This window comes from Oncorhynchus kisutch, linkage group LG28 (genome assembly GCF_002021735.2).
Source record: "Oncorhynchus kisutch isolate 150728-3 linkage group LG28, Okis_V2, whole genome shotgun sequence".
Classification (NCBI taxonomy): domain Eukaryota; kingdom Metazoa; phylum Chordata; class Actinopteri; order Salmoniformes; family Salmonidae; genus Oncorhynchus; species Oncorhynchus kisutch.
This window is the reverse complement of record NC_034201.2, coordinates 35,318,984-35,343,377: the sequence shown is the minus strand read 5'-3', so window position 1 is coordinate 35,343,377 and position 24,394 is coordinate 35,318,984. Positions and strand designations below refer to the sequence as shown.

At 42.2% G+C, this 24,394-nt stretch overlaps 1 protein-coding gene across 4 annotated transcripts in view; it reads left to right on the top strand.

The window, feature by feature from the left end:
• rasa4 (RAS p21 protein activator 4) overlaps positions 1-24,394 on the top strand; it is a 71,589-nt gene that overhangs the window by 4,117 nt on the left and 43,078 nt on the right. For all 4 annotated transcript variants that reach the window (XM_020464733.2, XM_031807473.1, XM_031807472.1 and 1 more), the window contains exons 2-4: positions 9,716-9,772; positions 12,202-12,315; positions 16,408-16,469. In XM_020464733.2, the coding sequence (XP_020320322.1) occupies positions 9,716-9,772; positions 12,202-12,315; positions 16,408-16,469 (233 nt within the window). The remainder of the gene's footprint in view (positions 1-9,715; positions 9,773-12,201; positions 12,316-16,407; positions 16,470-24,394) is intronic.

Genomic DNA, 24,394 nt, shown 5'->3' with positions numbered 1-24,394 from the left:
CAGGCAGAATTTCTTTTTGGACATGCATGTTTTCCAATGGGTTTTAAGTGCTGCTACAGTAAAGTAGACGGAGGTAGAGAATATTCACTCCTTCACTCTACATAAACAGACGGGGAGTGGATTTACACTGCTTGTCTGTCAAATGATACATGAAATGACTTTGAACCCCATCTATTTCTCATGGGGAACAGGCTGCCACTAAAACACACAGATCTTCTTCCTATCAATACACACTATTTTTGTGTACGTGACTGTCTTCTGTGTGTGACCATGGTTAGCAACTATCTTGTCCACATTTACCCACGACACATCCCCTAAATACACAATTGTCAACCTCACAATGGAATAAGCTATTTGTAAGAGGTCATGGGTAAAAAAACAACAACCAACAAATGTTTCCTTAGCACCAGTGACTATCACAGTACTGCAGGTGGTTCACACTAAATGTTGCGTACGTGGTTAAACTGACAAAAGTAGAGCCATGTTTAATGTAACACCTGATTCTGACAGTCCCCAGTTTCCCCATCACTGTATGTAGCTCATGCTTCCTTTGAATTGTTCAATCAGAATTTGTTTTATATAAAAAGGTGTGAAATAATGACATTTGCATACTATATAAAACAAAGAGCCCAGGAACCACCATGTTGATTGCTATCTAGTTAATTATATTGATTAAATTGTTATTTTGGGTAGATATAACCTTTTTTGTGTGTTTAACACACATTACTGTACAACTGTTTCCCCGCAAATGTTTGCATTTGCATGCGCTCTGAAGTAGCTGCGGTGAGAGAGCGCCGTAGTGGAAGCGTTTGAGCAAAAATGTCTCGCTTGACGACACTGCTTCGCTCCATCAGAGAGATGAAGGCGTGCTGAAATAAATCACCCGCAGCAGTATTCAGCGCTCAACGATGCCGCAGCCCGCTAATTGCCGTACTACGAGTCACTAATCCGGCATCTGACATATAATTAAATTCCCCCAACTAAACAATCTACTCTTTTAAAACATTGTTTATGTAAACTCTACCCTGACTAGGCTATATCGCCTCGTTGGCGCTTAGCGCCGATTGTCTCTTGTTCAAGGTGAGAAACTGTTCTGTCACGGTGTTTTAGATAAACCATTTTCCTTTGGATGGTGTGATACAAGAGCCAAATGGCACAAAACAAAATGACAAGACCAGGAGAATAAAATAGTTTTTGATTAGCGTTGTTTACCTGAGCAGGAGAGTCCAATTGTTTTGTTACACTTTTGGCCGCAAGCCAAAACGAATGTTTCCAAATGGCACACAGAGGAGACAATGGCAAGGGATAAACTCCTTCAGTAGGAAGAAACCTTGAACTACGTTGGACAAAAATATAAATGCAACAATTTCAGCGATTTTATTTTTATATTTTACTTTTCCATTTTTGTATGTAAATGTTAAAAAATATTTTTTTACTGCATTGCAGTTCATATAAAGAAATCAGTCAAATTAAATAAATTAAGGACCTAATCTATGGATTTCAAATGACTGGGCAGGGGCACAGCCATGGGTGGGCCTGAGAGGGCATGTGCACACCCACTGGGGAGGAGGCCCAGCCAATCAGAATGAGTTTCCTCACAAAAGGACGGTTGCCAAATTCTCTAAAACAATGTTGGAGGTGGCTTATGGTAGAGAAATTAACATTCGATTCTCTGGCAACATTCCAGCTGTCTGTTACGGTTTTCCTCTGTCAAAAGAGAGTCGGACCAAAATGCAGCGTGGTTAAATACGATACATGTTTAATGACGAATAAACACGACAATACAAAAACAACAAACGGAACATGAAAACCTATACAGCCTATCTGGTGACAACTAACACAAAGACAGGAACAATCACCCAGAGACAACGAGAATCACCTGCCTCTGATTGAGAACCGCCTCAGGCAACAATAGACTTTGCTAGAACACCCCACTAAGCCACAATCCCAAAACCTACGAAAAAACCCCATACATAAACACAACACAAAATAAACAAAATAAAGACCAGGGTGTGACACTGTCGGCATATTAATTGCACGCTCCGTCAACTTGAGACATCTGTAGCATTGTGTTGTGACAAAACTGCACATTTTAGAGTGCACTTTTATTGCCCCCAGCACAAGGTGCACCTGTGTAAGGATCATGCTGTTTAATCAACTTCTTGATAACTCATCCACCTGACAGGTGCGGCATATCTTGCCAAGGAGAAATGCTCACAAACGGGGATGTTAACATATTTGTGCACAACATTTGAGAGAAATAAGCTTTTTGTGCTTATGGACATTTTCTGAGCTCTTATTTCTGCTCTTGAAACATGGGACCAGCACTTTACATGTTGCGTTTTTATATTTTTGTTCAGTATAGCTTAAGAGAAGGAGCCTGTCCTCCAGTCATATGGCTGGCTTGGTAGAAATTTGCAGTACCTTTTTAAATCACATCACCATTTTTGCCAAAGTGTTATCCGACCCTAACATTCTTGATACAAAGATGGCGTAGCAGTGAAGACGTGTTTGTTTTGTCCTCTCGTGTACTTTTGTATTTTTTGTATATATCAATTTATTTTCAATCTCTTTTCGATTTTTAATTTGAATATACCTTCCGGTAACCTGCCTCACCCAATGTGATACGGAAACGCTATTATTTAAAATTTTAGAACACATTCAAGAACCTCCAGAAGCTAACCAGCTAATTAAATACAAGCTATTTAGTCATTGTTAGCTACTGCTAGCGGCTTTTACCTTCTGCACAGATACCAGCCCTATTTTTGCCTGTATAATACTCGCTAGTCTACCAGTATCGGACTATCTCTCCACAACAACGCCAGATTCCTGCCGTAATCCCTGGACCACTACTTCTGCTCTTCACAGCTAGCTTGCATCTAGCTAGCTCACAGCTTGCAGCTAGCTAGCTCATAGCTAGCTTGCACTCACCGTGGCACCCAGTACTGACGCTATCCCTGAGGCCCACCTCCCGGCCTACTCAGCTGTTCACCCGAACCCCACTCATACACGGCTAGAGCCCAAAACTCCACCGGATCCTTGCTGTAAACTCTGGACCTTGGCACCGCTGCTACCGATTGGATAGAGTGGCTAACGCCACTGCCACAAAGCTAGCACCAGTTAGCCGTGAGCCAGGCACATCTCCCGGCTAGCAAACTAAATTCCACAATACCTCTTTCGCCATCTGGCTTGGATTCTCTGTTGACACGGCGCCCCGCCGCACCACCACGACTGGTCTGCCGACGAATACTCCATCCGCTGTACCTTCATCCGGCCTCCGTCGGAGCAGACGCTCCTACTAGCCCAGGGCTACTAACTTTAAATTCTGTGTCGCTAGCGTAGTGGCGGCTCCCCTGTTCCATCTACTGCTGCCCCGTGGACGCTATGATCACTTGGCTACAGAGCTGATGCCTGCTGGACTGTCCATTAATCACGGTACTCCATTCTGTTTATAATTTTTTTTAATCTGTCGGCCCCAGCAGCGAACTCAGGTTCTGTGTGTAGTTAATCCGACCCTCTCTGCCTAGTCATCGCCATTTTACCTGCTGTTGTTGTGTTAGCTGATTAGCTGTTGTTGTCTCACCTGTTGTTTTAGCTAGGTCTCCCAATCAAAACCTGCGATTACTTTATGCCTCGCTGTATGTCTCTCTCAAATGTCAATATGCCTTGTATACTGTTGTTCAGGTTAGTTATCATTGTTTTAGTTTACAATGGAGCCCCACTTCCACTCTTCATACCTCCTTTGTCCCACCACCCACACATGCGGTGACCTCACCCATTACAACCAGCATGTCCAGTGCCTGGGCTTACCTCCGCTGTACCAGCACCCCACCATATCCCTGTCTGCACATTATGCCCTGAATATATTCTACCACGCCCAGAAATCTGCTCCTTTTATTCTTTGTCCCCAACGCTCTAGGCGACCAGTTTTGATAGCCTTTAGCCGCACCCTCACCCTCATCTTACTCCTCCTCTGTTCCATGGGTGATGTGGAGGTAAACCCAGGCCCTGCATGTCCCCAGGCACCCTCATTTGTTGACTTCTGGGATCGAAAAAGCCTTGGTTTCATGCATGTCAACATCAGAAGCCTCCTCCCTACGTTTGTTTTACTCATTGCTTTAGCACACTCTGCCAACCCTGATGTCCTTGCTGTGTCTGAATCCTGGCATAGGAAGGCCACCAAAAAGATTCTGATATTTCCATACCCAACTATAACATTTTCCGTCAAGATAGAACTGCCAAAGGGGGAGGAGTTGCAATCTACTCCAGAGATTGACAGAACTTTGCAGGCTTACTTTCCAGGTCTATGCCCAAACAGCTTCTAATTTTAAAAATGAATCTCTCCAGAAATAAATCTCTCACTGACTGCCCTCGACCAGCACAAAAACATTCTGTGGCGGACTGCAATAGCATCGAATAGTCCCCGCGATATGCAACTGTTCAGGGAAGTCAGGAACCAATACACGCAGTCAGTCAGGAAAGCAAAGGCCAGCTTTTTCAAGCAGAAATTTGCATCCTGTAGCACAAGCTCCAAAAAGTTCTGGGACACTGTAAAGTCCATGGAGAACAAGAGCACCTCCTCCCAGCTGCCCACTGCACTGAGACTAGGTAACACGGTCACCACTGATAAATCCATGATAATCGAAAACTTCAACAAGCATTTCTCAAAGGCTGGCCATGCCTTCCTCCTGGCTACTCCAACCACGGCCAACAGCTCCACCCCCCCCCCCCCCGGCAGCTACTCGCCCAAGCCTCCCCAGCTTCTCCTTTACCCAAATCCAAATAGCAGATGTTCTGAAAGAGCTGCAAAACCTGGACCCGTACAAATCAGCTGGGCTTGACAATCTGGACCCTCTATTTCTGAAACTATCCGCCGCCATTGTCGCAACCCCTATTACCAGCCTGTTCAACCTCCTTCATTTCGTCTGAGATCCCCAAGGACTGGAAAGCTGCTGCAGTCATCCCCCTCTTCAAAGGGGGAGACACCCTGGACCCAAACTGTTACAGGCAGGGCAGGATGGATATAGGTCTGTCTAAGGTCTTCGAAAGTCAAGTCAACAAACAGATCACTGACCATCTCGAATCCCACTGTACCTTCTCCGCTGTGCAATCTGGTTTCCGAGCCGCTCATGGGTGCACCTCAGCCACGCTCAAGGTACTAAACGATATCATAACCGCCATCGACAAAAGACGGTGCTGTGCAGCCGTCTTCATCGACCTGGCCAAGGCTTTCGACTCTGTCAATCACTATATTCTTATTGGCAGTCTCAGTAGCCTCGTTTTTTCTAATGACTGCCTTGCCTGGTTCACCAACTACTTTGCAGACAGAGTTCAGTGTGTCAAATCGGAGGGCATGCTGTCTGGTCCTCTGGCAGTTTCTACAGGGTTCAATTCTCGGGCCGACTCTTTTCTCTGTATATATCAATGATGTTGCTCTTGCTGCGGCGATTCCCTGATCCACCTCTACGCAGACGACACCATTCTGTATACTTCTGGCCCTTCCTTGGACACTGTGCTATCTAACCTCCAAACGAGCTTCAATGCCATACAACACACCTTCCGTGGTCTCCAACTGCTCTTAAACGCTAGTAAAACCAAATGCATGCTTTTCAACCATTTGCTGACTGCACCCGCACGCCCGACTAGCATCACCACCCTGGATGGTTCCGACCTAGAATATGTGGACGTCTATAAGTACCTAGGTGTCTGGCTAGACTGCAAACTCTCCTTCCAGACTCATATCAAACATCTCCAATCCAAAATCAAATCTAGAATCTTTCTATTTCGCAACAAAGCCTCCTTCACTCACGCCGCCAAACTTACCCTAGTAAAACTGACTATCCTACCGATCCTCGACTTCGGCGATGTCATCTACAAAATAGCTTCCAATACTCTACTCAGCAAACTGGATGCAGTTTATCACAGTGCCATCCACTTTGTTACTAAAGCACCTCATACCACCCACCACTGCGACCTGTATGCTCTAGTTGGCTGGCCCTCGCTACATAGTCATCGCCAGACCCACTGGCTCCAGGTCATCTACAAGTCCATACTGTGTTATTGACTTGTTTATTGTTTACTCCATGTGTAACTCTGTGTTGTCTGTTCACACTGCTATGCTTTATCTTGGCCAGGTCGCAGTTGTAAATGAGAACTTGTTCTCAACTAGCCTACCTGGTTAAATAAAGTTTTGTTTTTTTTCACATCTAAAACGATGCTCACCCTAGCTCTACAGCCTCTTGTTGACACTGTTTGGCATGCGTACTAGTCCAAACATTTTAATCAGGTCATCTACCATATTAGAAATACACACACTGGTTTTGTTTCAAAATGGCACCCTATTTTCTATACCGTGCATTACTTTTGACCAGAGTGCTCTATATTTGGGACTTGCACATTTTCTATCCAACCACGACCCCTTAGATAACATAGGCTCTTAGAAGACTGACTGAGTGTTCCTTCCTTAGCAAAATGAGAAGGATCTGATCTGACTCACAGAGAAACAAAGACTATGTCCAGAATATTGGAGGAAGGAGCGATCTCTCCTTCCTCCAACAATGTGTACTTCCAATCAGTGAAGGGAAATTACTGATATTAGAAATATCATAAACTCCCACTAGAACATGCCTCGCCTTCCACCAATCCAATACTTTTAGATTTGTGGGAAGTAGTGAACTACTTTTTCGGCATGTATCATACAGCTGTACACTTATGTTATTGGGAAGCACCCACTGATACCCACAAACTGGCTTGGCCCGGCTGCTAGTGCTAAGGGGTGGGCTGTAGAGAGCCGATAACTTTGCAATAGAGTCTGGCTTCAGAAGATGCCTTCTCAAACCACACACTCTGAATCTAGATCTGAAAAGCAAGGAATGTAATTTCCCCCCTCAAAAATGTAGCATACAATATGGCTCAGTGTTTGAGTTATTTGTTTTGTGCAGTCCATTTTTTTAATGCTTGGTCGCAAATGGGTCTTCCAAATGGGCAATGACCCCAAGCATACTTCCAATGTTGTGGCAAAATGGCTTAAGGACAGCAAAGACAAGGTATGAGTGGCCATCACAAAGCCCTGACCTCAGTCACATAGAAAATGTGTGGGCAGAACTGAAAAAGCGTGTGCGAGCAAGGAAGCCTACAAATCTGACTTGGTTACACCAGCTCTGTCAGGAGGAATGGGCCAAAATTCACCCAACTTATTGTGGGAAGCCTGTGGAAGGCTACCCAAAACATTTGGCCCAAGTTAAACAATTTAAAGGCAATGCTACCAAATACTAATTGAGTTTATGTAAACTTCTGACCCACTGGGATTGTGATTAAATAATTATTTCTACTATTATTCTGACATTTCACATTCTTAAAATAAAGTGTTGATCCTAACTGACCTAAGACGGGGAATTTTCACCAGAATTAAATGTCAGGAATTGTGAAACCTGAGTTTGAACTGTACATAAGTATTCAACCCCCTGAGCCAATACATGTTAGTCACATTTGGCAGTGATTACAGCTGTGAGTCTTTCTGGGTAAGTCTCTTAAGCGCTTTGCACACACAGATTGTACAATATTTGCACATTATTCTTCGAGTTGGTTGTTGATCATTGCTAGACAGTCATTTGCAAGTCTTGCCATAGATTTTCAAGACGATTTTTAGGTCAAAACTGTAACTAGGCCACTCGGGAACATTCAATGTCATCTTGGTAAGCAACTCCAGTGTATATTTGGCCTTGTTTTAGGTAATTGTCCTGCTGAAAGGTGAATTTGTGTCTGTGTTAATTGGAAATCAGACTGAAACAGGTTTTCCTCTAGGATTTTGCCTGTGCTTGTCTCTATTCCGTTTCCTTTTATCCCTCCCAAAAACGCCCAAGTCCTTGCCGATGACAAGCATTCCCATAACGTGATGTATCCACCACCATGCTTGAGAATATGAAGAGTGGTACTCAGTGATGTGTTTTGGATTTGCAGGTTTACTTTAGTGCCTTAATTCAAACAGGATGCATGTTTTGAAATATTGATATTTTGTGCAGGCTTCCTTTTCACTTTCATTTGGTTAGTATTTTAGAGTAACTACAATATTGTTGATCCTTCCTCAGTTTTCTCCTATCACAGACATTAACTCTAACTGTTTTAAAGTCACCATTGGCCTCATGGTAAAATCTCTTTGCGGTTTCATTCCTCTCTGGCAAATGAGTTAGGAAGGACGCCTGTATCTTTGTTGTGACTGCGTGTACTGATACACTTTGGATGGTGTAATTAATAACTTCACCATGCTCAAAGGCATATTCAATGTCTGCACCCCCAATCTACCAATAGGTGGCCTTCTTTGCGAGGTATTGGACAACCTCCCTGGTCTTTGTGGTTGAATCTGTTTGAAATTCAATGCTCAACTGAAGGACCTTAAAGATAATTGTATGTGTGAGGTAGTCATTAAAAAATCATGTCAAACACTTATTGTCCATTTAGTCAATTCAACTTATTATGTGACTTGTAGTTCTTTACTCCTGAACTTAGTTAGGCTTCCCATAACAAAGTTGTTGAATACTTATTGACTCAAGAAATGTCACCTTTTAAATTTTTTTATTAATTCGTAACAATTTTCACTTTGTCTCATCAGCCCGCACACACAATGTCAATCTCCAATTTAATCAATTTTAAATTCATGCTGTAACACAACAACATGTGGAAAAAGTCATGGGGTGTGAATTATTTCTGAAAGCGCTGTATATTCACATAGATTGCATTTAGATGGTGTTTATTTGGATTCTTGACTTCGTCCTAACTTTTGATGTCTTGCTTCAATTATTTAATAATAATTTTGTTTGACATTTTTTTACTACACTGTTAGGATCTAGTAACACAAAACATTTTGTTGTACCTACTATAACATCTGCTAAACTGTGTACGTGGCCAATAAACTTTGATTAGATTTTTTTATTTGATTTGGGATGCATCCTGAGGCTTTAAAGGCCAGCAGCAGACCCGGACCGGTTGTGATGTCTGCCGGTACCCGGGATGGCTCTTTTGAACTGGGAAGCTGCAAAGGCTAGACTAGAGAGGCTGTTTACGCATCTGGTGCCCTTTCACCGTAGGCTTTGACTCACACCAAAGGAAATGCACGTGAACACACAAGCGCGCGTGCACACACCACACACACACCACACACACACCACACACACACCACACACACACCACACACACACCACACACACCACACACACACACACCACACACACACAGCATGTTAAATGTTTCTATGCTGGCTCAATCCTTTGTTTTAATATTTCCTCACACCTTGTGGTTGTAGAGTTTAGCATCAGTACAATTAGGCTTATCCATCCGTCCGCAATGTTTTATTTTTGTTAGAATTAAACATTTCTAAAATTCTATGTAACCTCTGCCTCGGGTAGACCATTGAGTGTCTATGGACATTTGGGCAACACTTTTTATTTGAAGGGTACCTACATAAGGATGCCATTCTATATTCATTACTACTAACAAACATATCAGTACATAAGCATTTAATATATTATGTCCGCATTATAAGTGACATTACTGATACAGGCTATGAAATTTCAACATGCAGTTGTTGGCATAAGAATTAGTACTGCTTATGAATGCATTTTGGTACAGTCTTTATGTAGGTATGCCTTACCGTGTAACTGTCATCTTCTCCGAGTTTCATCAGTGAATGTGTTTATGCCCTCTCTGATTTCCATTGCAGAACTGGAAGCAGTGATCCATATTGCATCGTGAGGATTGACAATGAGGCCATCATTAGGTATGTGTTTGTGTCCTGTCTCTGGCAGACCTATTAAGCCGGCTGAAGATCCTCTCTGCCGCCCTGCTTTGTTTGCGCTAAGGCGATTATCATACATTTTACCGCTTTTGATTAATTAGATAATTTCCATAGCGCACCGCTTACTTTCAATTAGTTTGACACATCTCAGCTGGCTAAAGCTTTGTATTTAGATCCACCTGGGTGTGTTTTGATGAAAGCCAAGAGTGTGTTTTAATCCACGTATTATATCTAGAATTACAATGTCTTGTTTGTCGATTGTGATGGACTAAAATCATTTTTAGCTGAGATTTGTCTGCATAGAATAGAAATGCCTTTAATTTAGGACCGTGTTATCCAAAAGGATTAGGACAATATGGCCATTATCTTTAACCAAGCGTTTGTTGTTATGAGCAATCTGCTGGTTAAGTCAGTTGGTTGCCTCAGCCTGACAATCTGCTGTAGACTGAACAGTAAAGTAAGAAAAGGCCAGCTTTGCTTGTTAATGTTTAACTGTTTGACCTCCTCGTCTGGCTCGCTGAATGGGGGCTGACTGCAAAAATCTGAAGTCAATGGCTGTATGCTCTCTTGCTAGTAAATCCTTAATTGTGGAATTTGAGCCTGCCTGTATCCAGAGTGAGATTCAGTGGGAGGTGGAGGGGTAATGGGGAAATTACTTAGGAGAGTTAAGTAAATGTCTTGTCAAAATCACACTTTAAAAAACATATTTTTTAACTTTTTCGTTTACTCAAACCCAAATGTTGTTGACTTGTCCTATACTAGGATTTGCAGAATGAATTGCAGAAAAATCCTACCCATAGAGAATGATCGAGGCCTGTTTTATTTTTTTTTAAGGGGTGGAACAGCCTAATATTGCGGAATGATTGTTGCTTCCATCAATGTAATTGTCTGCATCATTTCCAATCCCCCATATATTTTTTGGGGTAAATATATGTATCCATATACATGCACATACCTATATAGATATACACACTTTTTTTTAGAATTTACCTTTTATTATTCCCCACAAACCCTACCTACCACCCTTCCGCCAATTGAAGTAAACTATTAAACGATAACACTAGGCTTCTACCTTCATTTTATATATCTTATACACATTTTACAGACTCAATCTATTTTACAATAGTTATATATATATTTTTTACTCCTTCCTCTTTTTTTGATGTCCATCCATTTTGATTTCTATTTGTAACTCTGCTATTTCACAAAAGTTCTGAACCTATATGCATTTTACAGACCCCGTATGTTCTACATGTTTTATCTTGTTATTAGTCCCAACCTTCAGCTCCAATCAACCTCTCCTATCTATCTCTTAACAACATCCATATTGGATTTCTATTTGCCATATATTTTTCAACTGTGCTGTGATGCTTCACAAAGTACTGAACCTTTCTATTCTCATAGCTTCTAAAGATTGTAAATTAAAAATATATTTTTTTAGCTAAAATAATAATTATATTATTAATTGATTGACTATGGATTTTCAAATCACCCAGTATTGCTATCTGCAGCATTAGTTCTAGGCAAATGTTGCAATTCTTCAGCCACTCCGGTACCTGTGACCAAAAATCAGCTACATGTGGACAATACCAAAATAAATACTCTAATGACTCTGCATTCTCACAGCAAAAGCCTGTTTAAATATGGGCAGCACCATTGAGCACTTTCACCATTTTGGAGTAGTCAACTGGGTGGTACTTCCTATGGGTTAAGGAAGGATCATGTTAAGGAAGGATCATTAAAAAATGCTTTCTCTTTCCTCATAGAACATGTCATGTTGGTTCTTTGGCTGAGCTAGCCAATCAGTGTTATACTCACGTTAATATTTGTAATGACCGGTGTATATACCCACACCATTCCAAAACAGAAAAGCTGATTTTAACATTCTTAATTCAATTTTGGGGGGAATTTGGAAGGAAAACTTTCACTCAGTGTAATTCATTACTGGGTCATATGTTATAGATATCTGGAAACGCGGGACAGTTATTTTAAAGATTTATGTAATGCCTTTTCCTTTGGAAATAAATGAATACCTCAGCCATTCTTAATGTTGGATGGTCCTGTTGTTTTTTAAGACATTTAGCAGGAATATAAATCCTTGGCTAGCCAGCAGAATGTATGACAGTCAAATTACTTGATGGATACCTATTAGCAACAAACGATCAAGGTTTATTGTGTTTGGTCAATGACGCAAACTAAGATAAATCTCTGTCATTGGAAAACACATCGTTACTCAAATTCGGGGCTCCTGAATGACTCAGATGTGCTACTAGATCAATACGGGGACTAGTATAGATTATTGTGTATTTATGCCTGCATCACGTTATTAATATGCCTTTATGGTGTTGTCTTATGACCTTATCTCTATGCCTTTCAATGTTGATAAGTCTGACCTTATCTATCTCTCCCAGGACGGCTACGATATGGAAGACGCTCTCTCCCTTCTGGGGGGAGGAGTATAACGTTCACCTGCCCCCGTCCTTCCATACCATCTCCTTCCATGTGCTGGATGAGGACTCACTGAGGTAATGAGGAGGTTGTATCTTCTCAAAGTCAACTTTTATATCATTGCCACACAAGGTTTTTACTACAGCAATAGTAAACAATCCTTTCAAGTCCTATGCCGTACTGTATTTTAAAATTTTTATTATATCCATTATGGACCCTATTCAAATATATTTAAGGCCTTTTTAAAAAACTAAATTCAAAACACTACAGTACATTAACCCTTTACACTCATGGGAATTGGTCTATATGGATAGGACTAAATTGAAATGTTTCTTACAAAGGAAATATGAAAAGCATAAGCATGGTGGAAATTGAAAAACAGTTTTGAGATTATGGGAACATTATTAGACAGGTTGAGGACACAACAGTTCACCTGACACAATACTGAACATAAACAGTACGCTGTTGATTTTTACTATACTTATTGCCACATTTGTTAATCTAAAAATATTGTGCTTGGGTGTTTGGCTTGCTTGTATGACATTTGATCTTGCAAAATACATTGAGTCCTCTTAATTTACAGTATTTCCCTCACTCAGACAACAAAACATTTGCATAAGTTGCCTAATTAGCAGGAGAGATGGGGGCTGCAACTTGTCGTGTGCGGTGCTGGAGTCCAGAACGGCTGTCAATCAAAACCCATGCAGAACTGTGAAGCGCAGTGCTTGAACTCTGACTTTGTTTTATAAAATGTTATTGTAAAGCCGCTTATCAGTGTCAAAATCTACCAGTTTCAACCAGTATACAGGTATGAGTCCAAAAGGTTAAAGAATAAGTTACATGAAGAAGTTGTCTTCTGCTTTTTTCAAGGAGGTACAGTACCAGTCAAAAGTTTAGAAACACCTACTCATTCTAGGGTTTCTTTATTTTTTACTCTTTTCTACATTGTAGAATAATAGTGAAGACATCAAAACTATGAAATAACACATGGAATCATGTAGTAACCAAAACAGTGTTAAACACATCTAAATATATTTGAGATTCTTCAAAGTAGCCACCCTTTGCCTTGATGACAGCTTTGCACACTCTTGGCATTCTCTCAACCAGGTTCATGAGGTAGTCACCTGGAATGCATTACAGTGAACAGGTGTGCCTTGTTAATTTGTGGAATTACTTTCCTTAAAACGTTTGAGCCAATAAGTTGTGTTGTGACAAGGTAGAGGTGGTATACAGAATATAGCCCTATTTGGTAAAAAAGAACAAGTCCTTAATATGGAAAGAACAGCTCAAATAAACAAAGAGAAACAACAGTCCATTACTTTAAGACATGAGTGTCAATCAATCCGGAAAATTTGAAGTTTCTTCAAGTGCAGTTACAAAAACCATCTAGCGCTATGAATGAAACTGGCTCCCATGAGGACCGCCACAGGAATAGAAGACCGAGTTACCGCTGCTGCAGAGGATAAGTTCATTACTTACCAACCTCAGAAATTGTAGCCCAAATAAATGCTTCAGAGTTTAAGTAACAGACCCACCTCAGCATCAACTGTTAAGAGGAGACTTTGTGAGTCAGGCGTTCATGGTTGAATTGCTGCAAAGAAACCACTACAAAAGGACACCAATAATAAGAAGAGACTTGCTTGGGCCAAGAAACACGAGCAATGGACATTAGACCGGTGGAAATCTGTCCTTTGGCCTGAGTACAAATTTGAGATGTTTGGTTCCAACCGCCATGTCTTTGTGAGACCCATAATAGGTGAATGATTATCTCCGCATGTATGGTTCCCACGTGACGCATGGAGGAGGAGGTGTTATGGTGTGGGGGTGCTTTGCTGGTGACACTGTCAGTGATTTATTTAGAATTCAAGGCACACTTAACCAGCATGGCTACCATAACATTCTGCAGCAATACGCCATCCCATCTGGTTTGGGATTAGTGGGACTTAAGACCCAACACACCTCAAGGCTGTGTAAGGGCTATATGACCAAGAAGAAGAGTGATGATGGAGTGCGGCATCAGATGACCTGGCCTCCACAAACATCTGACTTCAACCGAATTGAGATCGTTTGGGATGAATTGGACCGCAGAGTGAAGGAAAGCAGCCAACAAGTGCTCAGCATATGTGGGAACTCCTTGAAGACCGTTGGAAAAACATTCTTCATGAAGCTGGTTGAGAGAATGCCAAAAGTGTGCAGAGCTGTCAAAAGGCAAAGGGTGGCTACTTTGAAGTATCTAAAATAAGATGTTTTTTTGGTTACTATGTGTTATTTCATAGTTTTGATGTCTTCACTATTATTCTATGTAGAAAATAGTAAACATTAAGGGAACCCCTTGAATGATTAGGTGTACCATGTCATATCTGCTACGTGGAAACATGCAGTGTAATTCGGAAAGTATTCAGACCCCTTCCTTTTTTCCCACATTTTGTTACGTTACAGCCCGATTCTAAAATTGATTAAATGGTTTTTTCCCCCTCATCAATCTACACACAATATCCCATAATGACAAAGTGAAATCAGGTTTTTAGAAATGTTTGCAAATGTATTATAAAAAATAAAAAAATGAAACCTTTCTTTCCATAAGTATTCAGACCCTTTGCTATGAGACTCTAAATGGAGCTCAGGTGCATCCTGTTTCCATTGATCATCCTGTGGTATATTCGACTGATTTGGAAGGCACACACACACCTGTCTATATATATAAGGTCCCACAGTTTACAGTGCATTTCAGAGCAAAAACCAAGCCATGAGGTTGAAGTATTTGGCTGTAGAGCCCTGAGACATGATTTTGTCAGCATAGATCTGAGTAAGGATACCAAAAGAAATTGTAGCGTTGAAGGTCCCCAAGGACAGTGGCCTCCATCATTGTTAAATGGAAAAAGTTTGGAATCACCAAGACTCTTCCTAGAGCTGGACGCCTGGGCAATCGGGGGAGAAGGGCAATGGTCAGGGAGGTGACCAAGAACCCAATAGTCACTCTGACAGCGCTCCAGAGTTCCTCTGTGGAAATGTGAGAACCTTCCAGAAGACAACCATCTCTGTAGCATTCTACCAATCAGGCCTTTATGGTAGAGTGGCCAGATGGAAGCCACTCCTCATTAAAGGCACATGATAGCTCGCTTGGAGTTTGCCAAAAGGCATCTAAAGGACCATGAGAAACAAGGTTATCTGGTCTGATAAAACCAAGATTGAACTCTTTGGCCTGAATGCCAAGCGTCATGTCTGGAGAAAACTGGCACCATTTCAGCTGCAGGGACTGGGAGCCAGGATCGAGACAAAGATGAATCGAGCCAAGTACAGAGAGATCCTAGATGAAAACCTGCTCAGGACCTCAGACAATGCAGGAGTGGTTTTGCGACAAGTCTCTGAATGTCCTTAAGTGGCCCAGCCAGAGCCCGGACATGAACACGATTGAACATCTCTGGAGAGACCTGAAAATAGCTGTGCAGCAACGCTCCCCATCCAACCTGACAGAGCTTGAGGATCTGCAGAGAAGGAAGGGAGAAACTCTAAAAATACAGGTGTGTCAAGCTTGTAGTGTCATACCCAAGAAGACGTGAGGCTTTAATTGCTGCCAATGATGGTTCAACAAAGTACTGAGTAAAGGGTCTGCATGCTTATGTAAAAGTGATATTTCAGTTGTTTTTTTATATACATTTGCAAAAATGTCTAAACATGTTTTTGCTTTGTCATTACGGGGTATTGTGTGTAGATTTGAGGGGAAAACAATTGAATACATTTTAGAACAAGGCTGTAACGTAACAAAATGTGATACGATTCAAGCAGTCTGAATACTTTCCGAATGCACTGTAGACCAAATTTTTTTTACAATAATTTATTTGTCTCGACAAATTTCAGGGGTATTTAGCGTCCTCTTCTCCCTGGGTTTGCAATCAGCTGCGGTGTGCAAAAAACGGCTGCGCCGGAATAAAACCAGGAAGCTGATTGAGCTAGCATATACAAATGACCTATTGTCTTATCATAAGACCTTTGGACATGAGAAGTTGCTAAAACTACACTATTGTGCAAGAAAAACCTGTGACGGCTAGACTGCATTGTGGTAAACATACACACTGCAGACTCATACGAATTTATTATTGACTTTGGTACAAACTTGAAGAGCAAGTTCAGTGGAATCTACCTAACCTGTAGCCCTTGTGTCGTTCCAGCCGTGATGACGTCATCGGGAAGGTATCGATCAATAAGGAAGCCTTGGCTGCCAAACCACAAGGTGAGACCTCGCTGTGGCTGTGTTTTCCTCAAATCATGGTCTGAGGCAATATAAAGTGGTGTTTTGGCCCAAAACATGTCCAATTATTTAGCCATGTGCACTTTCCTTTACGCTAACACTGACCAATTTCTTTGAGTTTTAGCAACTTTCATGTTCTCAGAAATGAGGACAGAGGAGACTGGAGTAAGCTAGTTGATCTTAGCATGTTGTCGGGTCAAATTAACCCATGTTGTTGAACTACGGTACACTACTGGTCAAAAGTTTTAGAACACTCACTAAATTGTAGAATAATAGTGAAGACATCAAAACTATGAAATAACACATGGAATCATGTAGAAACCCCAAAAGTGTTAAATCAAAATATATTTCAAATAGCCACCCTTTGTCTTGATGACAACTTTGCACACTCTTGGCATTCTTTCAACCAGCTTCACCTGAAATGCTTTTTCAACAGTATTGAAGGAGTTCCCACATATGCTGAGCACTTGACTGCTTTTCCTTCACTCTGCGGTCTGACTCATCCCAAACCATCTCAATTTGTTTGGGGGATTGTGGAGGCCAGGTCATCTGATGCAGCACCCATCACTCTCCTTCTTGGTAAAATAGCCCTTCCACAGCCTGGTAGTGTGTTGGGTCATTGTCCTATGTTAGTCTAACGTTAGTCCCACTAGGCCCAAGCCAGATGGGATGGCGTATCTCTGCAGAATGCTGTGGTAGCCATGCTGGTTAAGTGTGCCTTGAATTCTAAATAAATCACTGACAGTGTCACCAGCAAATCACCCCCACACAATAACACCACCTCCTCCATGCTTTATGGTGGGAAATACACATGTGGAGATCATCGTTCCCCCACACTGCTTCTCACAAAGACATGGCGGTTGGAACCAATAATCTTCCATTTGGAATCCAAAGTACAAATTTCCACCAGATCCACCAGACATTTCATCTTCACTCTACTGTTTTTCCACGGTAAGCTCTACACACTTTTGCAAAGTGATTCCATTTACCACATTTAGTACACTGTTTGACTCTTAAAACGCCCCTAAACATGTGGATATTGTGGATACAAAGTGCATGGCGAACAAGGAAATTGCCCAGCTAAAGGCAAACAGTGTACTAAATGTGGAAAATGGAATCACTTTGCAAATGTGTGCAGAGCTTACCGTGGAAAAACAGTGCACACAGTGAGTGAAGATGAAATGTCAATCAAAAAGTCAAACGCTGATGAACTGTTTATTGATTCACTGACACAGAAAAGTCATATCAGAGACAGAGAAAGCCTTTGCTGATATTGAGATAGGAATACAAGGCACAGAGCTAAAGTTCAAACTAGACACTGCTGCACAAGTAAACATTATTCCTCTGAATAAGTACCGCAGCTTGACATCTCAATGCGAGCTACAGCCCACCACATGCAGACTGACTGGTTATGGTGGTGAACAGCTCCCAGTAAAAGGCACATGCACTTTCAAATGCAAATACAAGGAAAGTGACATGATGTTGGACCTTTACGTTGTTGACACTGGAGCACCTGCAGTGCTAGGTCTTAACGCATGTTTAGACATGGACCTCATCAAGCTAGTTTTATCAGTGACAGCACCATTAGAGACAAAATGTACTGGAGGAGTTTGCTGATGTTTTTACAGGAATAGGATTATTCCCAGGAGAATTTACCATTCACCCTGACCCAGACGCAACCCCTGTGGTCTACCCACTGAGAAATATTCCCCTTGCTCTCCGTGCCCGTCTGAAGAAAGAGTGCTCCATGCTCTCCAAATCTGACATAGTCACCAAGGTTACAGAACCGACTGACTGGGTAAACGCGTTAGTGGTGATGGAGAAACCACGCACAGGCAAGCTCCGGGTATGCCTCGACCCAAGAGACTTGAACAAGGCTATCAAATGCCCCCATTATCCTTTACCGACGCTAGTTGGCATCGCACACAAGCTAGCGGGAGCACACTACTTCAGTGTCATGGACGCTAGATCAGGCTACTGGGCTATCAAGCTCACAGAAGAGTCATCTAAGCTCACAACATTCAACACACCGTTTGGACGCTACAGGTTCCGTCGCCTGCCTTTTGGGATTATATCAGCCCAAGACGAGTTTCTGCAAAAGATCGATGAAGTGTACGAAGGCTTAGACGGAGTTGTGACAATTGTGGACGACATCCTTGTCTTTGGTCGAACTAAAGAGGAGTCCGGCTCAACCCCGAGAAGAGCACAGTCGGCGCAACAGAGGTCAGCTACTTCGGACATCTTCTCACAGCGACTGGAATCAAGTCAGATCCACAGAAGATCTTAGCCATAAAAGAAATGGTGCCACCAAAGAACCGTGCAGAGCTGGAAACAGTGCTGGGCATGGTCAACAATTTAGCATTGGAGAGCCTGGGTGCGAACTTGGCTAATGCACAGCTGCGTCAACTGCTAAAGCAGTCCAGTGAGTTTCTCTGGGACAAGCAACACGACATTGCTTCCCAGAATGTGAAAGACTTGATCACGAGAGAACCAGGACCAATCCTTACCTACTATGACCCCAACAAAGAGCTCAGACTCCAAGTGGACGCATCGAAGTATGGACTAGGTGCAGTGCTACTGCCAGAAGGAAAGCCCATTGGTTACGCTTCCCAATCTCTCGGACTGTGAAATCAACTACGCTCAAATCGAAAAGGAGCTCTACCCATTCTGTTTGGATGTAAATGTTTCCATCAGTACGTATATGGACGACAAGTCATTGTGGAATCCGACCACAAGCCCCTTGAGTCAATTATGAGGAAACCACTAGCCGCAGCCCCGCCAAGGCTACAGAAATACGACTTCACAATCACTCACCATCCAGGCAAAGACATCCCTGTCGCAGACACACTCTCCAGGAAGTTTCTTACCTATAAGGACAGCCGCCTCAGTGAAGGCATGGACATGCAAGTGCACACTGTGTACAGCAACTTACCAGTTAGTGACACAAAACTGAAGGAGATCCAAGTAGAAGCAGAAAAGGACTCACAACTCGCACAGCTGAGGAAAGTCATACAGGATGGATGGCCTGAGGAGAGGAGAAAATGCCCTCGGAGCATCTCAGAATTCTGGAACCATTGTGATGAACTATCACAGATCAACGGAATCATTTTCAAAGGAGAGAAAATCATTATTCCTACCAGTCTCAGAGAAGAGATTTTGACAAAGATCCATGCTGGACACATGGGCATGGAAAAGTGCAAACAGAGAGAACGGGACATTTTGTTTTGGCCCGGAATGTGCAAACAAATAGAGGACATTGTTGGTAAATGCGCCATATGTCTTGAATGACGCCCCTCAAACACCAAAGAGCCAATGTTACCTCACTGTATCCCAGACCGACCCTAGCAGGTCGTGGCAACTGATCTGTTCACCTGGATCAACGAGGACTACATTGTAACAGTGGACTACTACAGCAGATACTTTGAACTCGACAAGCTTCACAGCACCACATCTGCAGCTGTGATACACAAGCTGAAAGCATCCTTTGCCAGGCATGGCATTGTAGAGACTTTAATATCTGACAATGGGCCCTGTTACAAATCAAATGAGTTTGAATCCTTCACAAAAGCATGGGAGTTCACACATGTCACCACAAGCCCACATTACCCTCAAAGTAATGGCCTTGCTGAAAAATCTGTGCAGATTGATAAATCACTCATGGACAAAGCAAAAGCAGACGAGAGACCCCTAGCTCAGTCTCCTTGAATACCGCAACACTCCAGTTGACAACTTCAAATCACCAGCCCAGCTGTTGATGAGCCGCAGACTTCGCTCCATCCTTCCCAGCACCAACCAGCAGCTGCAACCTGAGGTCGTCAGCTACAAGGAAATGCTTGAAAAACGTGCACAGAGACAACAACAAAAGCGATACTACGACAGGTCAGCTAGACCACTGCCACCACTGATCGACGGAGAGTCAGTTAGAATGGCCTCTGGAAGCCAGCAGTCACAATCGTCGTCACCTACTGAACACAAAAGAACAACACACTGAGATGAACTGTTCCCCTGAAAGTGTGATGAACTACACACACACACACACACACACAGCATAACATACACCATACTTACCAGCACACCACAAGAGCGGTTGACTGACACACAAGCATGCTCAGCATCATATCCCATAAGGTCAGGGAGAGAGGTCAAGCCCAGAGCTGTCCTAGACCTGTGAAATGTCAAAGGGTGTAGGCGGATCGCTGCCCGAGAAGAGTTTCGGACTGTAAACTTGTTATTGAAAGTTCACTTTAAATGCTTTGGTATTGTATTTGTTTGAAATGTTAAGATGGCATTTCTACTGTGAGAGCTGAGTTGCTGAGAATCCCTTGTTTGAAAATTAACAGTATGTTGGATTATTGTTCAGAGTCTGATTCAGTTAGTCTAGTATGCAATATAAATGGTTACTTACCTTGAGTTCAAACTGCAGAGCATGTTTTCAAAAGAAACGCTTAGAATATGTAAACATTTTTTGTTTGTTTTAAAAGAAGGGGGATGTAATATTCATATGTGTAAACATACTGAATTTTATTGGATGCATTTTACCGCCGTATCATACTGTGCAATGATTGGTTAAGACCACCCAGATGGTTAGGTCATGGTCAGTTGGTCATGGTTGGAGATACGTGAACATGCAAGTTGTAGCTAGCTAATAAAGAGCTACGTTAAGAAATATCCTGTAGTACTGCATTTTATTATTTTGTACAAGGCGTGCAAAACAAGACAGTGGTCTCCTGAACAGTTGATGTTGAGATGTGTCCGTTACTTGAACTCTAAGAAGCATTTTTTTAGGCTGGTATTTCTGAGGCTGGTAACTCTAGTGAACTTATCCTCTGCAGCAGAGGTAACTCTGGGTCTTCCATTCCTGTGGCAGTCCCCTTGAGAGCCAGTTTCATCATAGCGCTTGATTGTTTTTGCGACTGCACTTGAAGAAACGTTCAAAGTTCTTGAAATGTTCCGTATTGACTGACCATGTCTTAAAGTAATGGACTGTCATTTATTTTGCTTATTTGTGCTGTTCTTGCCATAATATGGACTTGGTCTTTAACCAAATAGGGCTATCTTCTGTATACCACCCCTACCTTGTCACAACACAACTTATTGGCTCAAATGCATTAAGAAGGAAAGAAATTCCACAAATGACCTTTTAACAAGGCACACCTTTTAGTTGAAATGCAATCCAGGTGACTACCTCATGAAGCTGGTTGAGAGAATGCCAAGAGTGTGCAAAGCTGTCATCAAGGCAAAAGGTGGCAATTTAAAAAATGAGATTCCTCAAATATGTGTTGATTTGTTTAACACTTTTTTAAAGTTACTACATGATTCCATATGTGTTATTTCATAGTTTTGATGTCTTCACTATTCTTCTACAATGTAGACCTTTTTGACCAGTAGTGTATGTCTCAACTCGTCCTTCCAGTAAAGGAATTCCCTCTACCCTGTAAGAGTAAAAGGGATCAGATGAGTTCAGGAGTAAAGTCATCTTGTGTGCTTAGTCATTATCTGGACTATTGATTCAAGGATCCCCGCATTCCACTGTTGCCATGACGCTGGTGTGGTGAGTCATCACATAGCCCTAGAGCATACTTTTGTTTTCTAAATAACGGACACGACAATCACATAGGTTCACAAGTGGACACTCCTTGAATGAGCGCTTTAAACAAAGTCTTACTCGCTTGTTTCATAAGTCTGGTTTTTCACTGAGAAAAGGCCCACTGGATTTTAATGGGTCATATGGTTAGAATAACAGTTATCCCACCAACGCTGCTTTGAGCCATTGTCTGATCGTCTCTACCTGCTGGCTTACCTTGGTGTTGGCAGGCTGACTCACTGGGCAAAATACAGGGGTGACTTCTGAGCTTCGTGAAGAGAGTGACATGTGGGTGAGGGGCCTGAGTCACACTTCACAGTAGGGTTGTGACACCGATGCTGGTCGTGGGGGGTAGTCTTACTCAGTTTTCTCCCACGCAGGGATGATGGTGACTTTCTGGCACTCACGAAGACGAGGGCGGGATCACTCATTAGTCTTGGTGGCTGGAACTTGCCAAAGGTGTAGCTAATAACTCCAATGAGCATTGTGTATTTGTAAGATGTGGCAGCATGTTTAAATTCCCAAGATACTTCAAGATAATTACGGGCTGATTGATCAACTCTGATATTCACATGGTAGCAAACCAACTGGTATAATGGTTTATTACTTCCTATAATATGAATGATATGTTGTTTATACAGGATTTTTGTAGGGCATCATGAATGCTTAAGACAGGCCAATGGTATACAGTGGGGAGAACAAGTATTTGATACACTGCCGATTTTGCAGGTTTTCCTACTTACTAAGCATGTAGAAGTCTGTAATTTTTATCATAGGTACACTTCAACTGTGAGAGACAAACTGTACCAGTTTGGTGTGGTCTGCGTTACGATCAAACATTTTTACCAAACACCGTACACTACAAGACAACAAAAAATGATAGCTTCTTTATATTGCATTTCCTGTATACAGTGTCATTGGATCTCAGTTTTGTGGACTGGTAATCATTTACAAACAGTGTAAGAACATCTCTTATTCATAATCACAAAGGCTAGATGGAGCACTTGTCCAGGGGTCTATTGCTTTCTCATTGTTTTGATTAAGGGAAGTCCTTATACATAACGGGTCGGGCAAGCATATTCCTACCCTCTTGTCTCCGCATTGTAATCCATTGCAGATGCGTTGCTTTGGAAACAAAGGCTTCGCCTGGTTGGTCAGAGAAGTTTTAAAGGAGAGACCGAGGCTTACATTAAAGGGGATGAACAGTGACTTCATTGGTCCTTGTTTAAACGGTAGGCCAAACATTAAAGGAGATGAACAGTCATCACTCCTCACCCTTTTATCTGCTACACCATCAGAGCCTTCAACATGTTACTTTTTTTTCTGAAGACATAATTAAATGAGAATCATTCCAGTTTGAAAACCGTCACAAAAATAGATCCCTTTTGTGTGATGTCAGACCATGTTCTACTGCTTGACAGTGGGAATGTGCTTCTCTGCTAGGGGCCTCACACTTGAGGTGTCTGGGGGATTACTGTGGAAGTAACCTTGAGAGAAGCAGGCTGTATGGAGAGGGACCTCTGAGGAAGGGGGTGGGAAAGAGGACTGAGCGCAATGAGTCACCTTTTGAAGCAGGCAGGTCAAGGCTTGAAAGGTTAGAGACCCCTAGTGTGTGTGTGTGTGTGTGTGTGTGTGTATTTGCCAGTCACGGTTTGAACACTTTCATGGATGAGACCTTTCACTGATGCCGACTGGCCTCTACCAAGGTTTGGTCAAGTGTATACTAATCCTAAACAGAATGCTGTGGAGAACATTTGTGCGTTTGAACGTCTTGGAAAAACTATCTGGCCTTTATGGCCACTGATATTCTTAAATCTCAACCTGGTACAGACCAAAGAGGACTGGCCACCCCTCAGAGCCTGATTCCTCTCTGGGTTTCTTCCTAGGTTTCTTCCTAGGTTTCTTCCTAGGGCTTTATAAAATGTGATTTGATTTTAAAAATGTTTTAAGTCAAGTCAACTCGTACTCATCCATATTTGATATAATTTTTTTTTTTTTTAGGTCAGTTTCCCTCATTGTACATGTTTGTGGAGATAGCATATACCACAGACAGGACGGCGACGTTTCCTCAGAATGGTCTTCACATGGTTTCTGTCCCAAATGGCACCCTAATCCCTTTATAGTGTACTGCTTTTGACCAGGGTCCATATGGCTCTGGTAAAACGTAGTGCCCTATAAAGGGACTAGTGAGCCAGAGACGGTACATGAACTATTCAGTGTTACTGGTGTATTTTTCTACTCTAAAACTACTGACATTACTTTTCATGCTGTGCTCGAAATGGAAACTGACCGACTCTTGTTTCAGTTCACTTTTTCTGAAATG